A 19,191-nucleotide genomic window follows, 5' to 3' on the forward strand; every position below is an offset into this window, starting at 1 on the left:
TCGCTCATACGATTATTTTTGAGCCAAGTGACGAAGGCTCATTTTCTCTCTCACAGCTTGTTTTTCTATACACCACTTATATGAGAGAGCCAAACTTTTCATTCCCTGCTCAAAATAAGGCTGCTGTTTGCATTACCTCGGCTCTCTACGACCGACGAGCTTTGGATTGTACCGCCATATTACCACTCATCAATTCGCTGACTCATCTGTCTTATCTGACATCGACCTCTCCTCGCATCAGAGAGATTTTAGTACTGGATGGTGGCCTAGAAAGACTGATTCACATTCTCAAAACATGCCAGCGATCGGATAAAAGGTCAACTTGGAAATGGTCTCTTGCATTTCAGTGCGTTGTCAATGTCGGTGTCCGCGGCAATGAACAAATTCGTACCAGTGTGGTTGAAGCTGAAATGATTCCTGTGGTTATGCAACTACTCGGCAACTTTCTCAAGACGCTAGACCAACTCGGTACAGACAAGGCGTCTACTTTCACCTCGTCAACAGGTTACCATGGCCTACTTGAAACCATGCCGGCCTCTACTTTGGAAAAATCACCCTTTGCCCACGATGATGGTATGTTCCCAAATATTATTATTTTAGGAGTGTGGCCATGTGGTACACACCACACACACAATGCCCCCCAAGCATCAGATGTTCTAACGAACTAGAATTTTATTTTCTTTAGTATTACCCCCAGCCTCTACGCCCGCCCGGCGGAAGACCATCTTTCGGCCTTCTGTCACTCGCCTTGCCACACCCTTCCCCCGACCTGCACAACAACCTTCCGACGTCAAAGCCTTTCAACGAGAGGAGGATGTTTTACTCTCGCTTCAGCTACTTGCATATCTTTCAAAATACCCTCATCTCAGAAAGACTTTGCATTCTAAATACGAAGAAAATGTGTTTAGTGTCGTCCAGCAATTCACTCACCGACAGCATCCCGCCGCCATTCAGTATTGGGCTGGAGTCATCATGAGAAACGCATGTCGGAAGGATGAGACCAACGGAGGTATACGCCAATGCGCCAATATGCAATGCGGCAAATGGGAACGTTTCCCTCGCGAATTTGCTAAATGTCGCCGATGCAGAAAAGCCAAATATTGTAGCAAGACTTGTCAAAGTAAAGCTTGGAGTGAAGGTCATCGATGGTGGTGTGTTGAACGCCATGCCCCCAGTCTCCCTACTAGAGAAGAACCTCAACCCATTGCCAATGAGCCAGAAACTGCAGCCGTTCAACCTATTCTTAATCAGCCTGCACCACCACCTGAAATTTCAGTGGGCGAGGTGGCCACTCCACCACCAAGTTCTCTCACTGTCTTTGATCGCTCTCTCAATGGTGCCAGCAGTAGTAGTGATAATACCCATGGTATTTCTGCCGATGTGGACCAAGACCAACGCCATGTCATGATGGATGTGGATCCTTAAACCCCGTTACCTCCTTTCTCATACGCATACCACTCATCCGACGAACCCCCATCCTTTGTCACGAAAAATAATAATTTGGGAATCGACAGTATTCTCTATGGTGTGATTCCCATTTTATATACTTTATATATTTCCGTCTCGCTTTGCTCTGCTGCTGCTCTTTCCTTTCCTTGTAGTATCGACGTTCGCTGCTTTACCACAGCCCATTCTCTATATGTTTTCTTCCTTTCCTGTTGGTCGTTCTTCTTTCATGTTTGCTACTGTACAACGCATTTTTTTTTTCTTTCCCTTCCCAACACAAACTACCTTTTTTTTAACTGTTGCATGCTTTATTCCAACCTGGTATCCTTCTTTTTGACTGAACTGAATTTCCCTCTCTTTTCCCACAAGCAACCCATAAAAACTATTTTCGCAGAATGGGTGAATGTCCGACACGTGACTTTGCTGATCTTGACGTCACGTAGTCTGTCTCCAGTATTTTTTTGACTTGAAAAAAAGTGACGGCTGGGGGCTGTCTACACACATACACACACACCACCATGGTCAAACTCGAAGAAGTTTCTCCCGATCACATTGATGAGATTGAAGTCTTGTCAGAAGACGACAACTACTCCGATTACTCTGATTCCGAACTTGACGAAGACGAAGAAGAGTCCATCCTTGATCGCATTGCCGCTCTCAAGGATATCATTCCACAAAAGCAGCGAGATCGTCTTTCCTCTGGATTCACAACTATCTCCAGCTGGTCCAAGACCGGTGCTACATTTGTAGGCAAGAGCGCTTGGGTTATCACTACCTCTATGCTTCTTCTTGTCTTGCCCTTGGCGTTGGAGATTGAGAAGGAACAGGCTTTGGTTGCATATGAGAAGGAAGCTATGCAACAACAGGGTGCTGCTCAACAGGTAAGAACCGTTCGATGAAAAAATAGAACCCCAAATTATACAGTGATGCTCATTTTCTTTCTTGTAGATGATCAACCCTGGCGCTCCTTTCGCTCAACCCCAAGTCCAACAAGGTCAGCCTCTGCAACCTCAAGGCAAAAACTAAACAAACCATCCAAGAGAACCTAAAACTCCTTTGGGCTTCTTCACAAACATATCTTTTGTCTATAGCAATGATTTCTCCAATTCCCGGTCCTCCTTTGCCCACTCTATATGATAGATGAATAGCAGCCATAGAATAGCGTTTTGGGCTGGTACATAATGTTTTCTTGTTTCCTGGTGTTGGTTTTTTAAAAATAAAAAAATTATACATTCCCCCCCTTACAAAAAATTATCCCATCCTATGAATGAAACAATACTCGGCAAGACGATGCGTCCCGATCAACCGCTTGTTTAAGCGCGCATTACCTTTTTGTATTTAGAGAAAACAATGAAAACAAGGAAAAAAAAGGCGGCAAATCCCCCCATAGTGAGCATACTCTTTTGTGCGTTATAAAATCATATATCCGGAAACCAGCTCTTTAATATCATTATTATTAGTCGTTTATGTCTGCACATATAACGACGTATTTAAAAACAATGGGTCGTTTATGAACACGCATAGAAAACTAAATGGGTCTACATGTTCTATAATTTAAAGAGTTTTGCAGATACCGTTGTGGCAGCTCTGATGGCAGTCATCGCTGGCGGTACAGCAGGCGCCGGTGGGGCCACCACCGTTACGCTTACCACTGTAACCGCTGGTGCAGGTAGGAGCAGGGGTGGCGGAAGTGAGGGTGATGGTAGCGATGGAAGGTTCGGCGGTGGCAGAGGAAGGAGTAGAGAGCTTGGGGACGGTGACCTTCTTGGAGGCGGTGAAAGTCTTGGAGCAAACGTAGTTGGTGAAGCTGACGGGGACGCTTCCAGAACCAACTTCGAGGCAAGGATAGACATCCTTGTCAGCGTTCAAAACATACTCGAGCTCGCTCTTTCCAGAGACGAGACCGAAATGAGCTGCGACACCAGAGCAGTTGGCATAGTAGATCCAGTCAATCTTGCTGTCGAGAACAATCAAACCACCTTGAGCACAGCTGTTGCCAGCGGCATCATCGATCAAGGTAGGGTTGACGTAGGTGGAAGTAACAGCTCCAGTGGGGGCTTTGGTTGTTCCCCATGGCATGAAGTTGACTGAGTAGTAGTCGGCAGTGGCGACGCTGGCGAGGGCGGTCAAGGCAAGAAGAGAGAACTTCATCTACGATGGATTCAAAAACAAAGTGGTTAGTCGATTTTGCTGATCATCCTAGAGTATAGTGTCAATATAACGTACGATGGTGATAAAAAAGTTGTAAAAGAAAGAGTGGAAGTGGGCCTTTCGTGCTCAAGGTTGTCCAGCCAAGGGCTATTTAGGGAAGTAATTCAGGCATTTTTTGAAACTACGAGTTTGGATCTAATGCCCTTTTCATTACTGTACAACATTCAGACAAGTCTTGACGTGCCACCAAGGAATTACAAGAACGAATGGCGCAGATTCGTACTATCCACACATTTTCCACAACCATGGCTTTAACCTATCTTCCACGCCCGTCGCCATTTCAACCCCCATAAAGAGTCCCTTTGGACGCGACAGAGAAGTAAGTTCTGGTATCATTTCTCGCAAGAGGCATTATTGTTGTGCAACCTGAGGAAAACCCGATCTGACTATAAACTTAAGGGAACGACATGTACTCTTTGTACAACTAGAGGTTAACCAATTTGTATCCTTTTTCTATCACTAGTCCTTGCGCTCCAGGCCATAAACATGCTGAAGAAACATATGGGGCATGATTGGGCAGAGCCATTCTTGGTCAGATACCAAAAGTGTGCACAAGCAATTTAAACACTCCAAAATTGTAAGGTGTGTACGACCCTCAGGCCATGGTCCCAGCTCTTTTATTTCTCCTTCTAGGCTAATGATTTGCATCATGTGCTGTTAACGCGGTGGAAAAGAAACGAATACTAGCAAGATGAAGGTCGACCATGCTTAATGTATGCCGTGGGGTGATATCCTTCGCTTTTGGCGAGCGCCTCTGCCAAAGAAGTTTAATTTCGTCGACCATAACCGACCACTGATATAGCTGAGATTGATATTTTTTGGATTTCCGGAAAAACTATTTGTTCAGCTAATCCCTTTAGCGAATTGACTCAGGACAAATTTATATTTGATGCCTATTAAGAAAAAAAAAATTGCAGCACTTCAAGAAGGAGGGAAAATGTACAAAGAACCATCACAACAACGATGTTTTTAAAACGTGTAAAAAAAAAAAAATTGCGTTGAGAGCGTGGTGATGCCTGGGGGTGGGGGGATATTTACGTCGCATCAGCGTCCGTTGAACGCTGTCGTCCTCGGCCAATGACTAGTCCAGACAGCGTAGATGCTGAAGAGTCTTTTCGCTCAAGCGGCCAAGGACTGGAGTCGTAGTCACTGTATTCGTAACTATCATGGCTATAGCTATGATGATTACTCAGAATGCTCTCCTGATCTGCTTCAAAGGTATTTTCGAATTCAGGCATGACATTGGATGCAGGCAGATCAGCTTGTCCATGAACTTGTGCATTTCGCAAATTCGTCAAGTTATCAGCTACTTGTTCGTCACCACCGAGACATGGCAAATCCTTATTGCGATTAGCAGAAAACTGGATAATTTCAGGTGTCGGGCGACCCGGTGTGGGTGAGGATGATGAGGAAGCGGTCTTAGAAAGGGGTGAATGGCTTTGGGGTGTATTGCCCTGACTAGATAGGCTTTTGCCTTTACGTTTCATGTCGAAGGCTTGCGTAAAATGGGAAATAGAGCTCGAGAGTCGCTGGATACCACGGCGTATCTTTTCAGTAATGGTGACAGCTCTAGACACTTCTTCGTCCGTCACCTCAACTGCTTTGTAATGGCGAGGATCCGCTTCTTCTTTCCATAATGCCGGATCCTCCAAATCAGCGGTTACCCAGGGATGAAGTCTAACTTGCTCCAGCGTAATACGTTGCTCAAAATCCTTGGTTAAAAGTTTGCAAAGTAAATCTCGCAGATCATCCTCAATTTCGATATCCGCTGGGAATTCTAATGGTTGGATAGGTATCAACTTGAACAATTCGTACTCTGTTTCTGCTTCGAAAGGGCATCGGCCAAACACAAGGCAATAAAGAGTCACACCTAACGCCCACACATCAATGGCCTTGGTTATTCGCGCCGCCGTATCATCTCCAACGGTACATAGTTCGGGTGCGAAGAAAGCTGGGCTGCCTGCGGTTTTGGCTAGTTCACGGGTGATGCGACTTCGTGAAGTTGCATCCTTGTTATCGTACGAGCTGTGATGATCTTCAGCCAATAGTTCGCTGAAATAGGATACTCCAAAATCAGAGATCTTGACTATATGATCAGCAGTGAGGAGCAAATTCGCCGGCTTGATATCGCGGTGAACAATGCCCTGATAGTGAACTAGGTAGAATTTGCATTGAGAATAGATGTTCAGCAACAAACCAACACCATCACTTGTTTGAAGATTACTCACGATAGTCCAAGCCGCTCACAACGTCCCGAAATACCGCGCGCGCATCATCGATAGGCAAGATGGGACGATCATCTTCATCACGCCAGTGAATTTCACCACCTTCCATATATTCCAAAACTACATAAAAAAAAAACGTCAGATCATAAAATGACATCCAAATTTAACTTTCGACTGTTTTACTTACCCATATAGATCTTCCTACTAGCTGGATCATCAATGACTTCGAATAGCATGACGACATGAGGGTGTACACACTTTTTCAAAATAGCGATCTCTCTCTGGATTTTTTGCTCGGCAGGATTGTTGACAACCGCTCTCTCCTCTTCATCCACACTTTCACGGAGTGACAAGCCTAGCTGGCGTCTTCGAGATTCCTTATCAACAACCTTAATTGCCTAAACAAGATAGAGATTATATCAACAATGGAGTCATGAAAATAAAATAAAAATTCAAACAGCCGAAAAATAAGGATCGTCTAGCCATTGCCATTTTCGGATAACTTACCACCAAACCACCTCTTTCTGTATCTTCAGCGAGCTTCACCTTGCCGTGAACACCACGGCCTAGTTCCTTGATGATAAGATAGTCATTGATCATCTTTTTTCCGGTCAATGGGTCGTATTCCTTATTGATGGTATGAGTCTCAATGACTGGTTTTGTCCGAGGTAAAATGTCCAGTGGTGGGGGAGAAGATTGGGCTTTTGAAGACCTTCGCGATCGGGGAGTGAACCATGATGTTGAATCGGACGATAAATCTTCACGGGCATTGGGGTATGGTGGAGGAGTGTAGTCGTGATGAGATGCAGTGGATGCTTTCCGAAATAATGGCGAAAATGAGCGTCTACGCTGATCAGCCAGGTCGGGAATTGATGCTTGTGAATGGGTGGTAGAAATGTCTATTGGTAAGGATTCTAAGGATGGTAGTCGCCGAGCACCAAATGGGACCCGAGAATGTGGGCCATCTATGAATGGCGCTGTCGAAGCAGACGTCGTTGCTCGCCTTCTTCTTCCCACAAGTCCGTGGTTGGGAACAGGCAGCATGCTGAGTGGTTACAATAAAACAAAAAGCACTTTTGTGCCAACCAAATAAACAGTTATGTAAAAAAAATATAGTTAACTTTAAAGGCGGCCTCCGTTTCGCGTCATTCAAATCGGACTTTCAATCCTAATCCGTATTCGGATAGGATGTGAGTTGACAGAGAAAAGCAAAAGGGAGAAAAGATAGGATGGTTGGCATCAACTGCAATGAAGTGCTGGTGTGAGCATGTCAAAAACGAGACCTTTGAATGACCTTCATCCAGAACGCTGTATTTCAGACCTCTTGAAAAACTTCTGATACATCATGGGGTCTGTCAGCATTGTTGTTGGTGGAGGGAGTGTGTGTGACGCTCATTGAGAGGTTCTTATTTCCTCACTCGCTTTTGCTCTTTTTCCCTGCTGCTCTCTTTTTTTTTTTCTTTCCCTTTTTCTCTCCGCGTTAGCTCTCTCACATTCCTCTTACAATGCACACTTGGCTTGTCTACTTGGCATGCCTGACGTGCTGCTTGTTTTCAGCTCATGCCGCCGTTGTCGTAGTTGTAAGTAATCCTGACTCAGTCTTGCACTCCACAAATATCCCTCATTAGCTTCAGTGCACCATGGGGGGTTTTTTCCCTGTTTTCTTGGCTGTTTCTTTTCCTGTCTATACACACCTTTATTTTTTCAAATGATGCATGGACCATACATATTAATTCTATTTTCTTTTCTCTGCAAGGCTACAAATGAAACCTACTTAGATCGCATCGCAGCGTTTGGGCCACGAATTCCGGAAGAAGGTATCTATGGATTCTTGATAGAGCCATCAGATCGCTCTGGCTGTTCAGTAGTGGAGCCTGCAAGGTCGGAAAATTGGATAGCATTGTTAGAACGAGGCGGCTGTTCATTTATTGAGAAAGTGCGAAACATGCAAAGTAGTGGCGCCATTGCCGTCGCTGTAGGCGACCCTGACCACATTGGTTGGACTACCATGTTTGCTCCTGGTAAGTACTTGGTTTCCCGTTCATGACACATGGTTTCCTTCAACTCATGCTTTTTTAAACAGGTGACACTTCGGACGTTGAGATTCCCTCCGTGTTTTTATCGCAGCATGAATATTTGGCACTACTGTATCTGTCAAAGCTGTTCAGCACTCCTATGCTGGTTCAAATGCTTCCAGATGACCTTCTCACATGGCCATTGTTGGACGTTCTTGTTATCGTTATTCTCTCTCCATCCATAATGATGATCTTTATTTATATCTCATGGAGAGTTCGTCAACGCCAGCGCCGTCAAAAAGATTTGGCTCCGCAAAACGTCGTCACAAACTTGCCGGTCAAGGTCTTTCGACAGGTGGAGAGGAAAGAAAATGAGCCTGAAGAGTGTGCGATCTGCCTAGAGGACTACGTTGATGGTGAAGAGCTGAGAATACTACCTTGCAGGCATGAATTTCATGTTGGATGCGTTGACGCATGGTTAACAACTCGAAAGAAATTTGTAAGTCCTCGTCTGAATTGGAAATACATCCGTTCATCAAAACTGAATCTTTATGCTACAGTGTCCTATTTGCAAGAGAAACGTCATGGACGACCACTCCACTGAGGCCACGCCCTTGTTGGATGTTTGATTTCTTACCTACCTTTGTTGAATAGCACAGTCCCCCATTACATACGACCCAATACTTACACTCCTTGTACACTGTCTCCACTATACTCATCGCCTTTTTAAATGCGATCAACTTTCCTCATCCCACTCAACTGTAACTGTTCAAAGATTTGCATATGTAGTCACCTCAATTTCATTCCGTTGGTCTGTCGTGTCCATCATCTTTTTTTCTATATTTTTCCTTTGTTGTACTGTACACTCTATTTTTTTCAAGGCTTCTCTTTTCTATTACTCTCATGGCCAAGTTTTTCCTAATAATGAATGTGCTTATAAGCTTTTATCATTAGATGAAATAAGGCATTGTTTTGAAGTTTGAATGTTTGGCGCAAAGACATGATTCAGTGCAGCCTCTTTATCTGCCGCAGCATCAGGATGCGCAGCAGCGACCAGTTTGCGGGTAATCAGGTCAAAGTGTTCGTGCTTGACCCAACCGAACTACAAACCCTGGGATATGACTTTAGTTGTGTGTCATACCTTATTCACTGCGTGTGGGGACGGATAAATTCGATGACGTTGGAATTATTCATCTGCATGCTATAAAACTATAAAATTTAACGCAACGGATAAATTCCATGAAACCCTTCAATTTGTAAGGTGGGAAAATTATAGCCGCGCTCCAGAGGATCAAGAATATAAGACAACCCTTTAGCTGATATTTTTGTTCCCAAGAAACTTCTACAATTTACAAAAACGCCATTCACCACATACAATCCACCCGACGCATCATGACTGGAACCGTCAACGCAAATCGAAATATGTTTTGTCCCCAAATTCCTTCTAAAAACATCTCCTTGGCTTTCCCCGGTATTACGGAAGACGCAAGAGACACTGTTGCTGATTTGCTATTGAAGAATCATGTTGAATATCATTGCTTTTTTAATGACAAAAAATTCCACAATCACTTGTCTCACGGTGTTCTCGCTGCATATTCACTGGGAGCCAAGCCTGACAGGATTAAAGCCATTTATAGGGACCATGCAAATTATCAGAGACCCGTCGGTTCCGTGTTAACCACTTTTACAGAGTCCGATTGGAAATCCCAGCTTGGCAATGCTGAATATTATGCTTCCTATTTGGAGTTCTTCCACAAAGAAGTGCAAAAACTCGGCCGAAACGAAGCCTTCATCAAGTATGCTTTGGATCCCGATATGATTGGCCGTTCCTTCTCTGGAGCCTTCCACCCTCTCATTCATATGGGATACGGTTTTGATTTTGAGGTGGATGGCATATTGGTAGAAGGGCTGGCTATGGCTGCCCTATCGTCCACCTTGATGGGCAACGTCATCGTACGGCCCACCAGCTCCATTGAGAAAGTCGCCTCTAAAGTCGCTACTCAGCTCTCCCTGACTAAGAGCAGCAGTGAACCCAAAACCATTGTGGATATGTTAACAAGCATCCGAGAAGACCGTAATCTGGACGACGTATGCCCATTTTCACAGCCAGACAAGACCGCACATGGTGCCAAAAATGAAAAGGCGATTAACAAGATCCAACAATGCCTAGCAGCGTGGGACGTGGATGGTACTACTTCCATTTCTGTTGTGCTTTATATATTCTCTTCTATTAACCAGTTGCTTTATTCTTTCGACTGCTTTTAGAAACAAAGGAAGATGTTGCAGCCAAGTCTATTGAATTGTACAAAGCATGTATACTGGCTCTTGGTGCCAGTGGATTGAAGTTTGGTCAAGCCAAACAAGATTTCTTTTTGTAAGTCCACATGTGAAAAAACTTTCCTGTCACTTTAGCTGAATATTAACTTTTATATCATAGGATGCATGCTGTAACATCTGTACTATTTACTCATAAGATCGCCAACAGCCTGCCACCCAGCTATGCTGTATCGGTGATGAAATCCCATCTTGGTGTTGTTCTGATGTATTACATCTCACACGGACGTGCTAAAATAGACATTGACGCTCTGCTCAATTACAAAGGAAAGCAAGAGCTCAATGCCACCAATCCATGGCTGTCTCTCATCCAGCGAGCCATCGATATCGATGAAGTCCATGTTACCAAAGTTGTTCGTGCCTGTGCATTTGGAGACCTTCTGTTTGGAGCCGAGGGCTCCTTCGATCAGATATGCGCCAAGACAGCTGAGGTGGCACTTGACTTGAACGGTGATTGGAATTTCGAAGGTGTCGGCTATGATGAGATTTACAAAAAGTGATCAAACAAACCAGTGTCGTACCGCTGCACTTCTCTCGATAGTCAAGTACGATAGCTCTCGTATTCCATCCGTACGATTTATACCTTAACATCCATTGTGACCGAAAAGCGATAGTCTATTGCAAGTTATAGCTATGAGCATTATTTTTAACTGTATCTCAAACTTTATATTTTTTTACGCAAATTGGAAAAAAACATATCATTAAACCTTGGTATAAAAGGACCTTTGGTATCAAAAAAGTAGGTGGATAGCGTCCAAGATAAAAAAAAAAACTATAAACAAAATATCAAATCATGCTCAACGTGCGCCATCTACAGGTCATAAGTAGCATTTGAGAAGGAATAATCGTCCTCTGCTTCGTCATCTGTCTGTGATTGTTCAGTTGGTGATAATGTGCTAGTGGACACAGTGACCAAGTCCCACAATTGATTTATATTATCTTCGTATTTGCGGTTATACAGGAGAACCTGAGCCCCTGGTTTGAGCGAATTGCCCTGATTGGCAAGCATTGTTAATAAACATCTTCCCGGAGTGATCCCTGTGGAGGTTGCACTTACCCGAATGTCCAGCACAAGATTAGGGTCGTTCCGAGGATAGAGATAGCCATCCTCTCGGTAGAACCATTTTTGATCGTTATTGCCCTCCACCATCTTGCGTTTCTGCTGTACAATCTGGCGATCATTCTGAAGGACTCCTGCATTGTCTTTTAGACCTAATATTCCACTGTTCATCCTCAAATCCCCTCGAGAATCCTCAACCTACCTCCATGCACGTCCAGAACTTTCATTTTGTCATAGTAGTATGTCAGTAGCTTCCTGCATTAATGACTCGTTCATTCTTGGCATAACCCTTACCTAAACCCGAATTCTTGTTGATCAAGTAGCCGCCATCATAGCTCCACAGCTGGAAGAAGCAGTCAGTTCATGTTATGCTTCAATTCGGGTTTTATTTTGTCTTGTTAGACTTGCCTGGTTATCGTTTAACTTTTCCTTCTTGGGCCAGACGACGATTCTGGCTGCGGACTATCGAAAAGGCGATCAGTTTCGGACGTCTACCTTTTCTAAATCATACGCGAAAATTACTTTAATGGAATCCCATTCAACGTCGATCACCATCTTGTGTTCGCATCTTGATTGGATATAAAACCAGCCGGGAGGAAAGTTGCTCATAGTTACTCTGTCACAACCTGGTATCCGCTCAAGCCGTTCTCAGTATTGCGATTTTGGCAGAGCTGTCACGGGTGATGGCCAATCAAATTGAGCCATTGATCTTGTATGAGCAAGGTGGACGATGGTTAATGGCTAGTTAAGCATATGACGTGCATTTGCACACCTGATGACATTCCAAAAGATAACAGGTGTCTTTTAGAGAGATATTGGGGGGTAAATCTTATGATACAGAGACTATGATCGGGCTACCGTCCGACTGTCCCTTTGATCTGCGATTGAAAAAAACCTGGGCTTGCTGTCAAGTCGCCAAGCCGTGACTGCCATCCAATCCTGGAAGAGTAGAAAAATTTTGTTCACGTTGTTCGATTTTCAAAACACCTTTTTCTCGTTTCAAGTAAGTATTTCAGTCATATGAAACTGCAGAAGTTTGAAGTAGCTGCAACGAACAAGTGATGCATAACCTTTTACGTCCGATTCCTGACGATCCACAAAATATACTGATTTAATGAAACTGATGCTCGTTCCTGCTGCTTCAAACTACTCGATGATCGTTTTACCGCGTGATTAGTTGACTAATGTTATTGTTCTCGCAGATAACGTTACTGTACACCAGCCTACTGCACGCCGAGCAAATTAGACTGCAGCATAGCAAAGGTATGTATACAGTCAGTAGTATATTTAATAAAATCTTTATTGCATTTTACCTACGTAAAACCATGGTCATCAAATATATGAGAATCAAAGGGGCTAATATCCTGGTGGTGGAGGATAGCTGCCTTGTTGTTGGTTATAGCTATTTTGTGAATAGTATTGCTGCTGTTGCCCGTATCCACCTTGCTGGTTAGGAGGGGGAGGAGGGCTTGAATACCCGCCCTGTTGGCCGGGAGGGCTTGAATATCCACCTTGACCAGGAGGTGGTGGAGGATAGGCACCATAACTACCCTGTTGTACAGGTTGGGGTGGGTAGTTGCTATAACCTCCAGCAGATGGTGGTGGTGGTGGGGCATAGTTGTACTTATCAGACTGTGGCGGGGGAGGTGGTGGGTAGTTTTGCTGATTTTGCTGATATGATCCCTCTCCATATTGATGGGGCGGAGGAGGAGGTCCACCGTAACTTTGACTTGGTGATGTGCCGTAGTTTTGTGTTGGTGGTGGGCCGTAGCCTGGTGCAGGTGGCGAGCTATACCCTTGAGGTGGTGGATAATTGCCTTGTGATGGCTGGGGACCCTGACTTTGAGGAGGTGGAGGTACAGGTCGATTTCCAGCTTGAGGATGAGCAGAGTGCAAGCTTTGAACCTGAGCGCTCCAATCTTCCTGGGAGGCCGTGGAGGTGGCTGTTCCAGAATACTGAAGTTGAGGTCTATCCGGCACTGACGTCAAGCCAGGTGGTACATTGATCTGAGCACCATAACCTGGTGTTGGTAATCCAAACGACTCTTTCTTATGCGTCATGGAGTCAGTAGCAGCCAAGTTCAAAGATCCTTCAAACTGAGCATGTGGCTCCATATCCCAAAGCTGATTCAGGTTATCATTTTCTTTACGATTATATAGAATAACACTTGCTCCATCTTTGGCACCGTCGCCCTAGATCACCCGTCATGGTCAGTATTCTACAGAACATCAACTCATATATCATCTTGCCGTGCAACATACTTTAATATCCAAAACGAGATTTGGGTAGGCAGCACTATAAATGAAGCCGTTGTCGAATCCGAACTGAAATAAAAAAAAATTAGCCTGGATGTACACACTGATCATGTCGCCGCCGCTTATACACAAACCAACCTGTTGTTCTTGCTTGCCCGGCTTGCGGGAGTTCTGCACAACATTCTTCTCCTTCTTAAAGGCACCTGAGAAAACACATGATCAGGTTTCGCGGTCCTTGCTTCTATATATACCATACGTTCGAATACTTACTAGTACTAATGTCCAATACTACGATGGCCAATAAAATTTTCATTTCGGTTAGCATATGGGGTATTGCAAAATGGAAGTTTCTGAAGCAGTCGCTTTGTGTTACCTAAGCCCGACTTCTTGTTAACAAAGCAGCCATTGTCGTAAGCCCATAGCCTATGAACAGAGACAATAAGCACATGAATCCTAAGCTCCACAACGCAACTTGCAATAACTACTTACTGGTTTTCGCTATCGTTGAACTTTTGTGGCCAGATAATTACATTTGCGCCGTCCTTTGAGAATGTATAGGTTACAACTTCAGTACGAGTGCGGTCAAAGTGAATGGTATATTCGCGAACAACGCATTCGTTCAACGTACCTTTGTTTGTCCGTCAAACACATCGAGTGCCGTGCCGTTCTTTCGAGAGATTATCCAAAAGTTACCTTGAGGGATCGAGGACATTGAGTATGTAAGGAAGAAGCGAGTGGCCAGAGGACTGGCACGCACGTTTGCCTTAGCGTTTAGGCTGAAGGCGAATTACACGTGACTTGACTTGGCGTGCGATTTCAAACCGCCCTTCAAAGATACCTTTCAATTGATGTACTTTCTACCGTAAGTGGCTGGAAGATATTGAATTCAATGACGGTAATAATATCGTTAGGAGATTATGTATCTGGACATCCATATTTTGATTCACTGGTGGTGGAATATTTAAACACAGTAGCATGAACCATGAACTTTGAACTTTGAACTTCCAACATCACTCAAAAAATGATTGCCTCTAACCTTCAGATGTGTTCTTCTTTAATAATCCTGAGAAAATATTTCACAATTTATCGAAGTATTCGTCACGATACGACTTCAAGCAGTACAGTTGTACACACATTTTTTTTTCTTGCAACATAGGTGATTTTTTTAAAGGCAGCGTGATTTGGACAGTCAACGCCAGCAACGGTCCTCCTACCTTTTTCAGATAGAGATAATAGAATCATACTGCTATTTCAAATCCATTTTAGCTAGCTATGTCTGTTCGTAATCGAACGCAGGAATTTCAGGCGTTTGCTTCGCGGTTGTCATCTAGAACTAATCCAAACAACCGTCGCGCTCAAATCAACATTGTACAGTATGTTCCAAAACGTGGAAATTCATCCACCTTCACCTTGACGGCAAAGGAATTAGGACGACACATGAAGACAACCGAAGCAGAATTGGAAAAGTTGAAAAGCTGTACGAGTAGTTATTTTTTCTAGATGCAGCATTACACCACCTTTATTAATCTCCATTTCATACGACTCGGTGTAGTAACAAATCGGCGAGCTCTATTTGATGAAAAGCCTGTCGAAATATCTGTAAGTTTACTACAATCTTCTGGTCTTTCAATCGGTATATCATCAATTATTAAAACTAAATTGGGTAGGAATTGACGTATATTATCAAACAAAATATCACCAAACTGAATCATGGAATCTCAATATTACAAAGTACGACAAAGGCAGGACCAAAGCAACCGCATCAAGTTCGCGAGCATTACTCGGAAGTTGTCAGCAGTCTTCAAAACCGACTTGCAAACATTTCAGTAGGATTTAAAGAAGTTCTTGAGAAGCGAACTGAGGTAGTTATACACTGTGTTGATTACGAGGTTGCTCATTTGCCGTTACTAACTTTTCTGATACCAGAACATGAAAGTTTCGAAAGAGAGGCGGGACCAATTCTTCCAATCAAGTGATACCAGGACACCGTCACCGGCACCACAGGCGCCGTCACCTCCGGGCGGCAATACCTACATTCCTCCCGAGGTCTCAGAGCTACATCGGAGGAAGACATATGCACGTATGTAGTGATTCTCGAAGTTTGGCAACATTCCATGAAAAACATTAATTAAATCTAAAACCATTTCAGCAACGGTTCCATCTCAAGAAGATGATACGACTCTGTCTCTAGGAATCCCGCTACTGACTCCGCAACAGCAACAATTGCAAGCTGATTCAAGATATACCGAACAACGGAGCAATGCCCTCGAAAGCATTGAAAATACCATACAAGAACTAGGGGGCATGTTTCAACAGCTAGTAACGATGGTGGCAGAACAAAGGGAGACGGTACAAAGGTAAGGAAGGAACTACAAGGCAGAAATTTTATTTAGGGGCCACGCAGGTTAAGGCAGGGTCCTCTAACAAGCTTTTTCCCATTTGTAATTTATGTTATTGCAGAATCGGACAAAACACTGAAGACATTGAGAGCCATATTAACGTCGCACAAGGCGAATTACTACGATATTACCGTAATATCTCTTCGAATAGAGGGCTGATGCTCAAAATATTTGCCACTATCATCATCTTCTTCACCGTATTTACTTTAATGTCGTGACCACACACTCAACTTTTGAGACCATCTGAGAATAAATCTCTGCCTGAAACAATTTTTTTTTTCCTTTGAATAGTACCAACCTCGCCATTTTGTCAAACATTTCACTGCCACACATTCTTCCATCGCACTGATTGAATCACATCTCTCCGTTCCCTTCAATCAAGGGAACTGATCCATACTGTTCCCCATATCCTTTACTCTCACTTTACACCTCCCAGCCTACCTTTTGTACTTCTTCCACAATGTTTATGCAACGATCCAACTCTGACACATTTCTGAACGAATCCATCAATGGACTACAAACTGATTTCGGCTCATATGAATCAAACATTGACCCTTTCCTCGCTGGACTTACAGCCGATATGTATATAGACCCCGTAAACGCCAACCAAGCTGGCTCGTCTGATCCAATGAACCTAGTTCACACGCCTACCTCAGAAATTGACATGCCGCTTCAAGACGATGATTATAACCCTTACTCTGCAGAAGATCTTTGGGCCAATATCATGTCCTTTGATCAATCTGTCAACGAGGATGTACAGCCCATGATGATTCCTAATGTCATGAATCCTTCTAACAACACTCAAAACCAAATGGAATTTTCTCAATCATGTCCGCAGCCCATTCCACAACGACCGGCTGCAGGTATGTTCAATTATCCAGTGCAGTCATCACCACTTGCCAATCAGCCGTTTGCAGCTCCTCCGAGTAGCCCAAGCAGACCGGTGGATAGGAAAGGCAGAATGACAGTAAGAGAGCAAGGTGGTATTCGAGCCTTGTTTTCCGGTCCAAGAGCTCAACAATTGACAGACAAACAACCGTTACGGAGATCCGCGTCTGCGAACGGTAAGCTAGGAATAAGAAAGAAATCGCAACTTTCACCTAGAGTTGTGAAGGCCACTCTTCCTAGCCAGGATCCAGCGGTAGTCACTTCCGAAATGCAAGCCGCATACAGACTGAATCAAGAATTGGCGACAAACCATGACTCATATGAACTCTCTCAATCAGTACCACTATCATCATCACCAGTAGCCATGCCTTTCAACGATGGGTTTCATGCCGGCTCCCCCACACCAATTTACAATAGTTTCTCCGGATACGGAGAGCACATACGATCGGAAAGACGTCGATCTACCTCACTTCCACCTGCCTTACCTCCATCGTCTATGCCGGCGCTAGGTGTACCAGAAATGGGAATTATGCACGGTGGTAATGCAATTTCAGCACCTAATACGCCTCAGGCTGCCAACCATTCCTTGCCTATACAAATTCCAAGAACGGCCAAAGCTCACCCTCAAACTGTGGCCATGTCCGAAGAGGAACAACAGAAAAAGCTAGATGAACAATTGCTTAAAATCGATTTTGACGACATCACTGTAGCAGAGCTCAAAGAGATGTTACGAGAAAGAAAGAAGGCGACGAATGGTAAAAAGGCAGATTTAGTGCAGAGGCTTTCAGACGAACGGCGAATGGTCGAGATGAGAAGAAGCCAAGGAAACAGAATTCCTCCTGCTATGCCACCTGCTAATGCCCACATGTCGTTTTCTGTGCCAGACAACTGGTATATGACCGCCTAGGACACATCACTATGATCAAACTCTGTAGTTTAGCCCATTTATTTCTTTAAAACGCTGTTCCATCTGTACAAAACTCTTGACAAATATTGTTTATTTAAAAAAAAAATATTTTGCGCGCCAAAATGTTATTATGATAATACGTCATATGAAACTTGAAAACAATATCACGATACCAGGACAGAGAGTCTTAAATTATGATCGCAACATTAGTTAAGTGCAAGTATGGCAGAAAAAAGAAGAATTTTTTTTAAGCACATATACTCACATATACACGAGTGAAGATATTGCTGTGTTTGAACGGCAATCTTCAGATAGTGGATGTTGAGGGTGGAGGGAAAATGCAAACACAAGACTATACATACCCTTCCATAAAGGATCATTGGTACTCTTGTTCAAACCAGCGTGCCAGCCAGCCGCCGCATCCTGTCCAGATGGGCCGGGCAAATAAAATATAGAATTAATGACTTTGATAAATGTGAAATTTTCAATCCGAAGTTTAAACCCCACGTTTGAAAGGTACACGAAACCAAAAAAAAGGCTTATCATTTTATCTTATTTTTACGAGGGGACTGTATTCATGAATGAAGAGTTAGTAAAAATGGTTCATATATTGGATACGTGGGTTGAGCACATGTATGACAAACGCACCAGTGGATTGTCTGTCCCCGTAGCGAACATAGAGGAGTACGAGATTGGATATGGAGCTCAATATTATCCTCAAAGCAGTAAGTATATGCTACAATTAAAGGATAGGGATTGAGGAGGAATAAACTGGCAAGCGATTACTGAACAGGCCACTGCTCGTCTGCAATCAACTCCTACTGGCTTCGGTGCTGGAAACTTTCATCAGTCCAATGCTTTCACTCTGTCAAGGGTAAGAGTTTCATAATCAAGCTATTTTATTGTAATAGACATACTGTTGTGATTGACATGGTTGAATGTAAGATAAAATAAAGTTCTGCTGGAGATATGAAAGTTGATTGAATGCTGTACATCAATATAGATTAACTTATAAATAATGAACAAAACGGAAAAAGGGATTTAAATATAACAAAAGCTGCTTGAAGAGACTGCTGAGTTTTCAACCCTAGACTTTAAGAAATTGCTATTTACTAATAAGCATGCAGGCGTAAATTTAGACAGGCAGAGTTGCGTATTAGAAAGAAAAGAATGTATATTCAAACTGTATATTCCAAAGTGCACAAAAGTACCGTAACAATGAAAAAACCCTTGTAATACTACAAAATGATGGCCACGCAATCGACAGAGCAGATAATAAGTTAAAAGTTTTGATACACTCTGTCGAATACGATACGTCGACTCAATCCGACCAACCGGCAATCGCGTCCCTATCATGGTGGGATGATTTGACCCGAAATGACTTGATGCACCTCCTGCAGTAATTTTTGTCCCTCTTCCGATTCTCGCGCATCCACCATATTTCTTCCAA

General features: G+C 43.5%; 10 protein-coding genes across 10 annotated transcripts; 6 read left to right on the forward strand and 4 right to left on the reverse strand.

Annotated features, from left to right (window-relative positions):
• Positions 1-80: 80 nt before the first annotated feature.
• On the forward strand, positions 81-1,425 carry K450DRAFT_199355 (uncharacterized protein; the record flags this gene model as incomplete). The annotated part of the gene is made up of 2 exons (XM_051584597.1): positions 81-573; positions 686-1,425. 2 exons carry the CDS (start codon positions 81-83, stop codon positions 1,423-1,425), a joined length of 1,233 nt encoding a protein of 410 aa, XP_051444562.1.
• Positions 1,426-1,695: 270 nt separating this feature from the next.
• Positions 1,696-2,361, forward strand: K450DRAFT_241551 (uncharacterized protein). The gene has a single exon (XM_051589106.1). It carries the CDS (start codon positions 1,965-1,967, stop codon positions 2,343-2,345), a length of 381 nt encoding a protein of 126 aa, XP_051444563.1. The 5' UTR covers positions 1,696-1,964; the 3' UTR covers positions 2,346-2,361.
• Positions 2,362-2,844: 483 nt separating this feature from the next.
• K450DRAFT_241554 (uncharacterized protein) lies at positions 2,845-3,688 on the reverse strand. Its single transcript, XM_051589107.1, has one exon. The coding sequence runs from the start codon at positions 3,595-3,597 to the stop codon at positions 3,001-3,003; it is 597 nt and encodes a 198-aa protein (XP_051444564.1). The 5' UTR covers positions 3,598-3,688; the 3' UTR covers positions 2,845-3,000.
• Positions 3,689-4,499: 811 nt separating this feature from the next.
• Positions 4,500-7,046, reverse strand: K450DRAFT_241558 (uncharacterized protein). The gene is made up of 4 exons (XM_051589108.1): positions 6,390-7,046; positions 6,070-6,280; positions 5,886-6,002; positions 4,500-5,812 (listed from the first exon to the last, which is right to left on the reverse strand). The coding sequence occupies exons 1-4, from the start codon at positions 6,924-6,926 to the stop codon at positions 4,692-4,694; spliced, it is 1,986 nt and encodes a 661-aa protein (XP_051444565.1). The 5' UTR covers positions 6,927-7,046; the 3' UTR covers positions 4,500-4,691.
• Positions 7,047-7,100: 54 nt separating this feature from the next.
• Positions 7,101-8,860, forward strand: K450DRAFT_241564 (uncharacterized protein). Its single transcript, XM_051589109.1, has 4 exons — positions 7,101-7,462; positions 7,639-7,903; positions 7,966-8,396; positions 8,458-8,860. Exons 1-4 carry the CDS (start codon positions 7,388-7,390, stop codon positions 8,524-8,526), a joined length of 840 nt encoding a protein of 279 aa, XP_051444566.1. The 5' UTR covers positions 7,101-7,387; the 3' UTR covers positions 8,527-8,860.
• A 302-nt stretch (positions 8,861-9,162) lies between these two features.
• On the forward strand, positions 9,163-10,887 carry K450DRAFT_280735 (uncharacterized protein). The gene is made up of 3 exons (XM_051593369.1): positions 9,163-10,085; positions 10,163-10,271; positions 10,335-10,887. Exons 1-3 carry the CDS (start codon positions 9,290-9,292, stop codon positions 10,729-10,731), a joined length of 1,302 nt encoding a protein of 433 aa, XP_051444567.1. The 5' UTR covers positions 9,163-9,289; the 3' UTR covers positions 10,732-10,887.
• On the reverse strand, positions 10,887-11,941 carry K450DRAFT_241570 (uncharacterized protein). The gene is made up of 6 exons (XM_051589110.1): positions 11,814-11,941; positions 11,700-11,753; positions 11,586-11,634; positions 11,494-11,511; positions 11,289-11,425; positions 10,887-11,225 (listed from the first exon to the last, which is right to left on the reverse strand). Exons 1-6 carry the CDS (start codon positions 11,898-11,900, stop codon positions 11,043-11,045), a joined length of 528 nt encoding a protein of 175 aa, XP_051444568.1. The 5' UTR covers positions 11,901-11,941; the 3' UTR covers positions 10,887-11,042.
• A 706-nt stretch (positions 11,942-12,647) lies between these two features.
• Positions 12,648-14,259, reverse strand: K450DRAFT_199362 (uncharacterized protein; the record flags this gene model as incomplete). Its single annotated transcript, XM_051584598.1, has 7 exons — positions 12,648-13,484; positions 13,554-13,616; positions 13,686-13,750; positions 13,818-13,835; positions 13,921-13,970; positions 14,037-14,089; positions 14,176-14,259. The coding sequence occupies 7 exons, from the start codon at positions 14,257-14,259 to the stop codon at positions 12,648-12,650; spliced, it is 1,170 nt and encodes a 389-aa protein (XP_051444569.1).
• Positions 14,260-14,624: 365 nt separating this feature from the next.
• Positions 14,625-16,285, forward strand: K450DRAFT_241580 (uncharacterized protein). Its single transcript, XM_051589111.1, has 6 exons — positions 14,625-15,024; positions 15,100-15,146; positions 15,215-15,409; positions 15,474-15,627; positions 15,697-15,904; positions 16,008-16,285. Exons 1-6 carry the CDS (start codon positions 14,820-14,822, stop codon positions 16,162-16,164), a joined length of 966 nt encoding a protein of 321 aa, XP_051444570.1. The 5' UTR covers positions 14,625-14,819; the 3' UTR covers positions 16,165-16,285.
• A 121-nt stretch (positions 16,286-16,406) lies between these two features.
• Positions 16,407-17,741, forward strand: K450DRAFT_199364 (uncharacterized protein; the record flags this gene model as incomplete). Its single annotated transcript, XM_051584599.1, has 1 exon — positions 16,407-17,741. The coding sequence occupies one exon, from the start codon at positions 16,407-16,409 to the stop codon at positions 17,739-17,741; it is 1,335 nt and encodes a 444-aa protein (XP_051444571.1).
• Positions 17,742-19,191: the final 1,450 nt, after the last annotated feature.

This window comes from Umbelopsis ramanniana (genome assembly GCF_025399195.1).
Source record: "Umbelopsis ramanniana AG unplaced genomic scaffold K450scaffold_28, whole genome shotgun sequence".
Classification (NCBI taxonomy): domain Eukaryota; kingdom Fungi; phylum Mucoromycota; class Umbelopsidomycetes; order Umbelopsidales; family Umbelopsidaceae; genus Umbelopsis; species Umbelopsis ramanniana.

Bases quoted from the DNA above. Each gene is read 5' to 3' on its own strand.
- K450DRAFT_241551 (XM_051589106.1), top strand. From the start codon at position 1,965: ATGGTCAAACTCGAAGAAGTTTCTCCCGATCACATTGATGAGATTGAA.
- K450DRAFT_241554 (XM_051589107.1), bottom strand. From the start codon at position 3,597: ATGAAGTTCTCTCTTCTTGCCTTGACCGCCCTCGCCAGCGTCGCCACT.
- K450DRAFT_241558 (XM_051589108.1), bottom strand. From the start codon at position 6,926: ATGCTGCCTGTTCCCAACCACGGACTTGTGGGAAGAAGAAGGCGAGCA. The intron at 6,281-6,389 runs GTAAGTTATCCG...TATCTTGTTTAG, and splicing joins CAGAAAGAGGTGGTTTGGTG to GCAATTAAGGTTGTTGATAA. The intron at 6,003-6,069 runs GTAAGTAAAACA...TTTTTTATGTAG, and splicing joins TAGTAGGAAGATCTATATGG to TTTTGGAATATATGGAAGGT.
- K450DRAFT_241564 (XM_051589109.1), top strand. From the start codon at position 7,388: ATGCACACTTGGCTTGTCTACTTGGCATGCCTGACGTGCTGCTTGTTT. The intron at 7,463-7,638 runs GTAAGTAATCCT...TTTCTCTGCAAG, and splicing joins ATGCCGCCGTTGTCGTAGTT to GCTACAAATGAAACCTACTT. The intron at 8,397-8,457 runs GTAAGTCCTCGT...TTTATGCTACAG, and splicing joins TAACAACTCGAAAGAAATTT to TGTCCTATTTGCAAGAGAAA.
- K450DRAFT_280735 (XM_051593369.1), top strand. From the start codon at position 9,290: ATGACTGGAACCGTCAACGCAAATCGAAATATGTTTTGTCCCCAAATT. The intron at 10,086-10,162 runs GTACTACTTCCA...GACTGCTTTTAG, and splicing joins AGCAGCGTGGGACGTGGATG to AAACAAAGGAAGATGTTGCA. The intron at 10,272-10,334 runs GTAAGTCCACAT...TTTATATCATAG, and splicing joins GCCAAACAAGATTTCTTTTT to GATGCATGCTGTAACATCTG.
- K450DRAFT_241570 (XM_051589110.1), bottom strand. From the start codon at position 11,900: ATGAGCAACTTTCCTCCCGGCTGGTTTTATATCCAATCAAGATGCGAA. The intron at 11,754-11,813 runs GTAATTTTCGCG...CCTTTTCGATAG, and splicing joins TTGAATGGGATTCCATTAAA to TCCGCAGCCAGAATCGTCGT. The intron at 11,226-11,288 runs GTAAGTGCAACC...CTTGCCAATCAG, and splicing joins ATCTTGTGCTGGACATTCGG to GGCAATTCGCTCAAACCAGG.
- K450DRAFT_241580 (XM_051589111.1), top strand. From the start codon at position 14,820: ATGTCTGTTCGTAATCGAACGCAGGAATTTCAGGCGTTTGCTTCGCGG. The intron at 15,025-15,099 runs GTACGAGTAGTT...GACTCGGTGTAG, and splicing joins ATTGGAAAAGTTGAAAAGCT to TAACAAATCGGCGAGCTCTA. The intron at 15,628-15,696 runs GTATGTAGTGAT...AAACCATTTCAG, and splicing joins TCGGAGGAAGACATATGCAC to CAACGGTTCCATCTCAAGAA.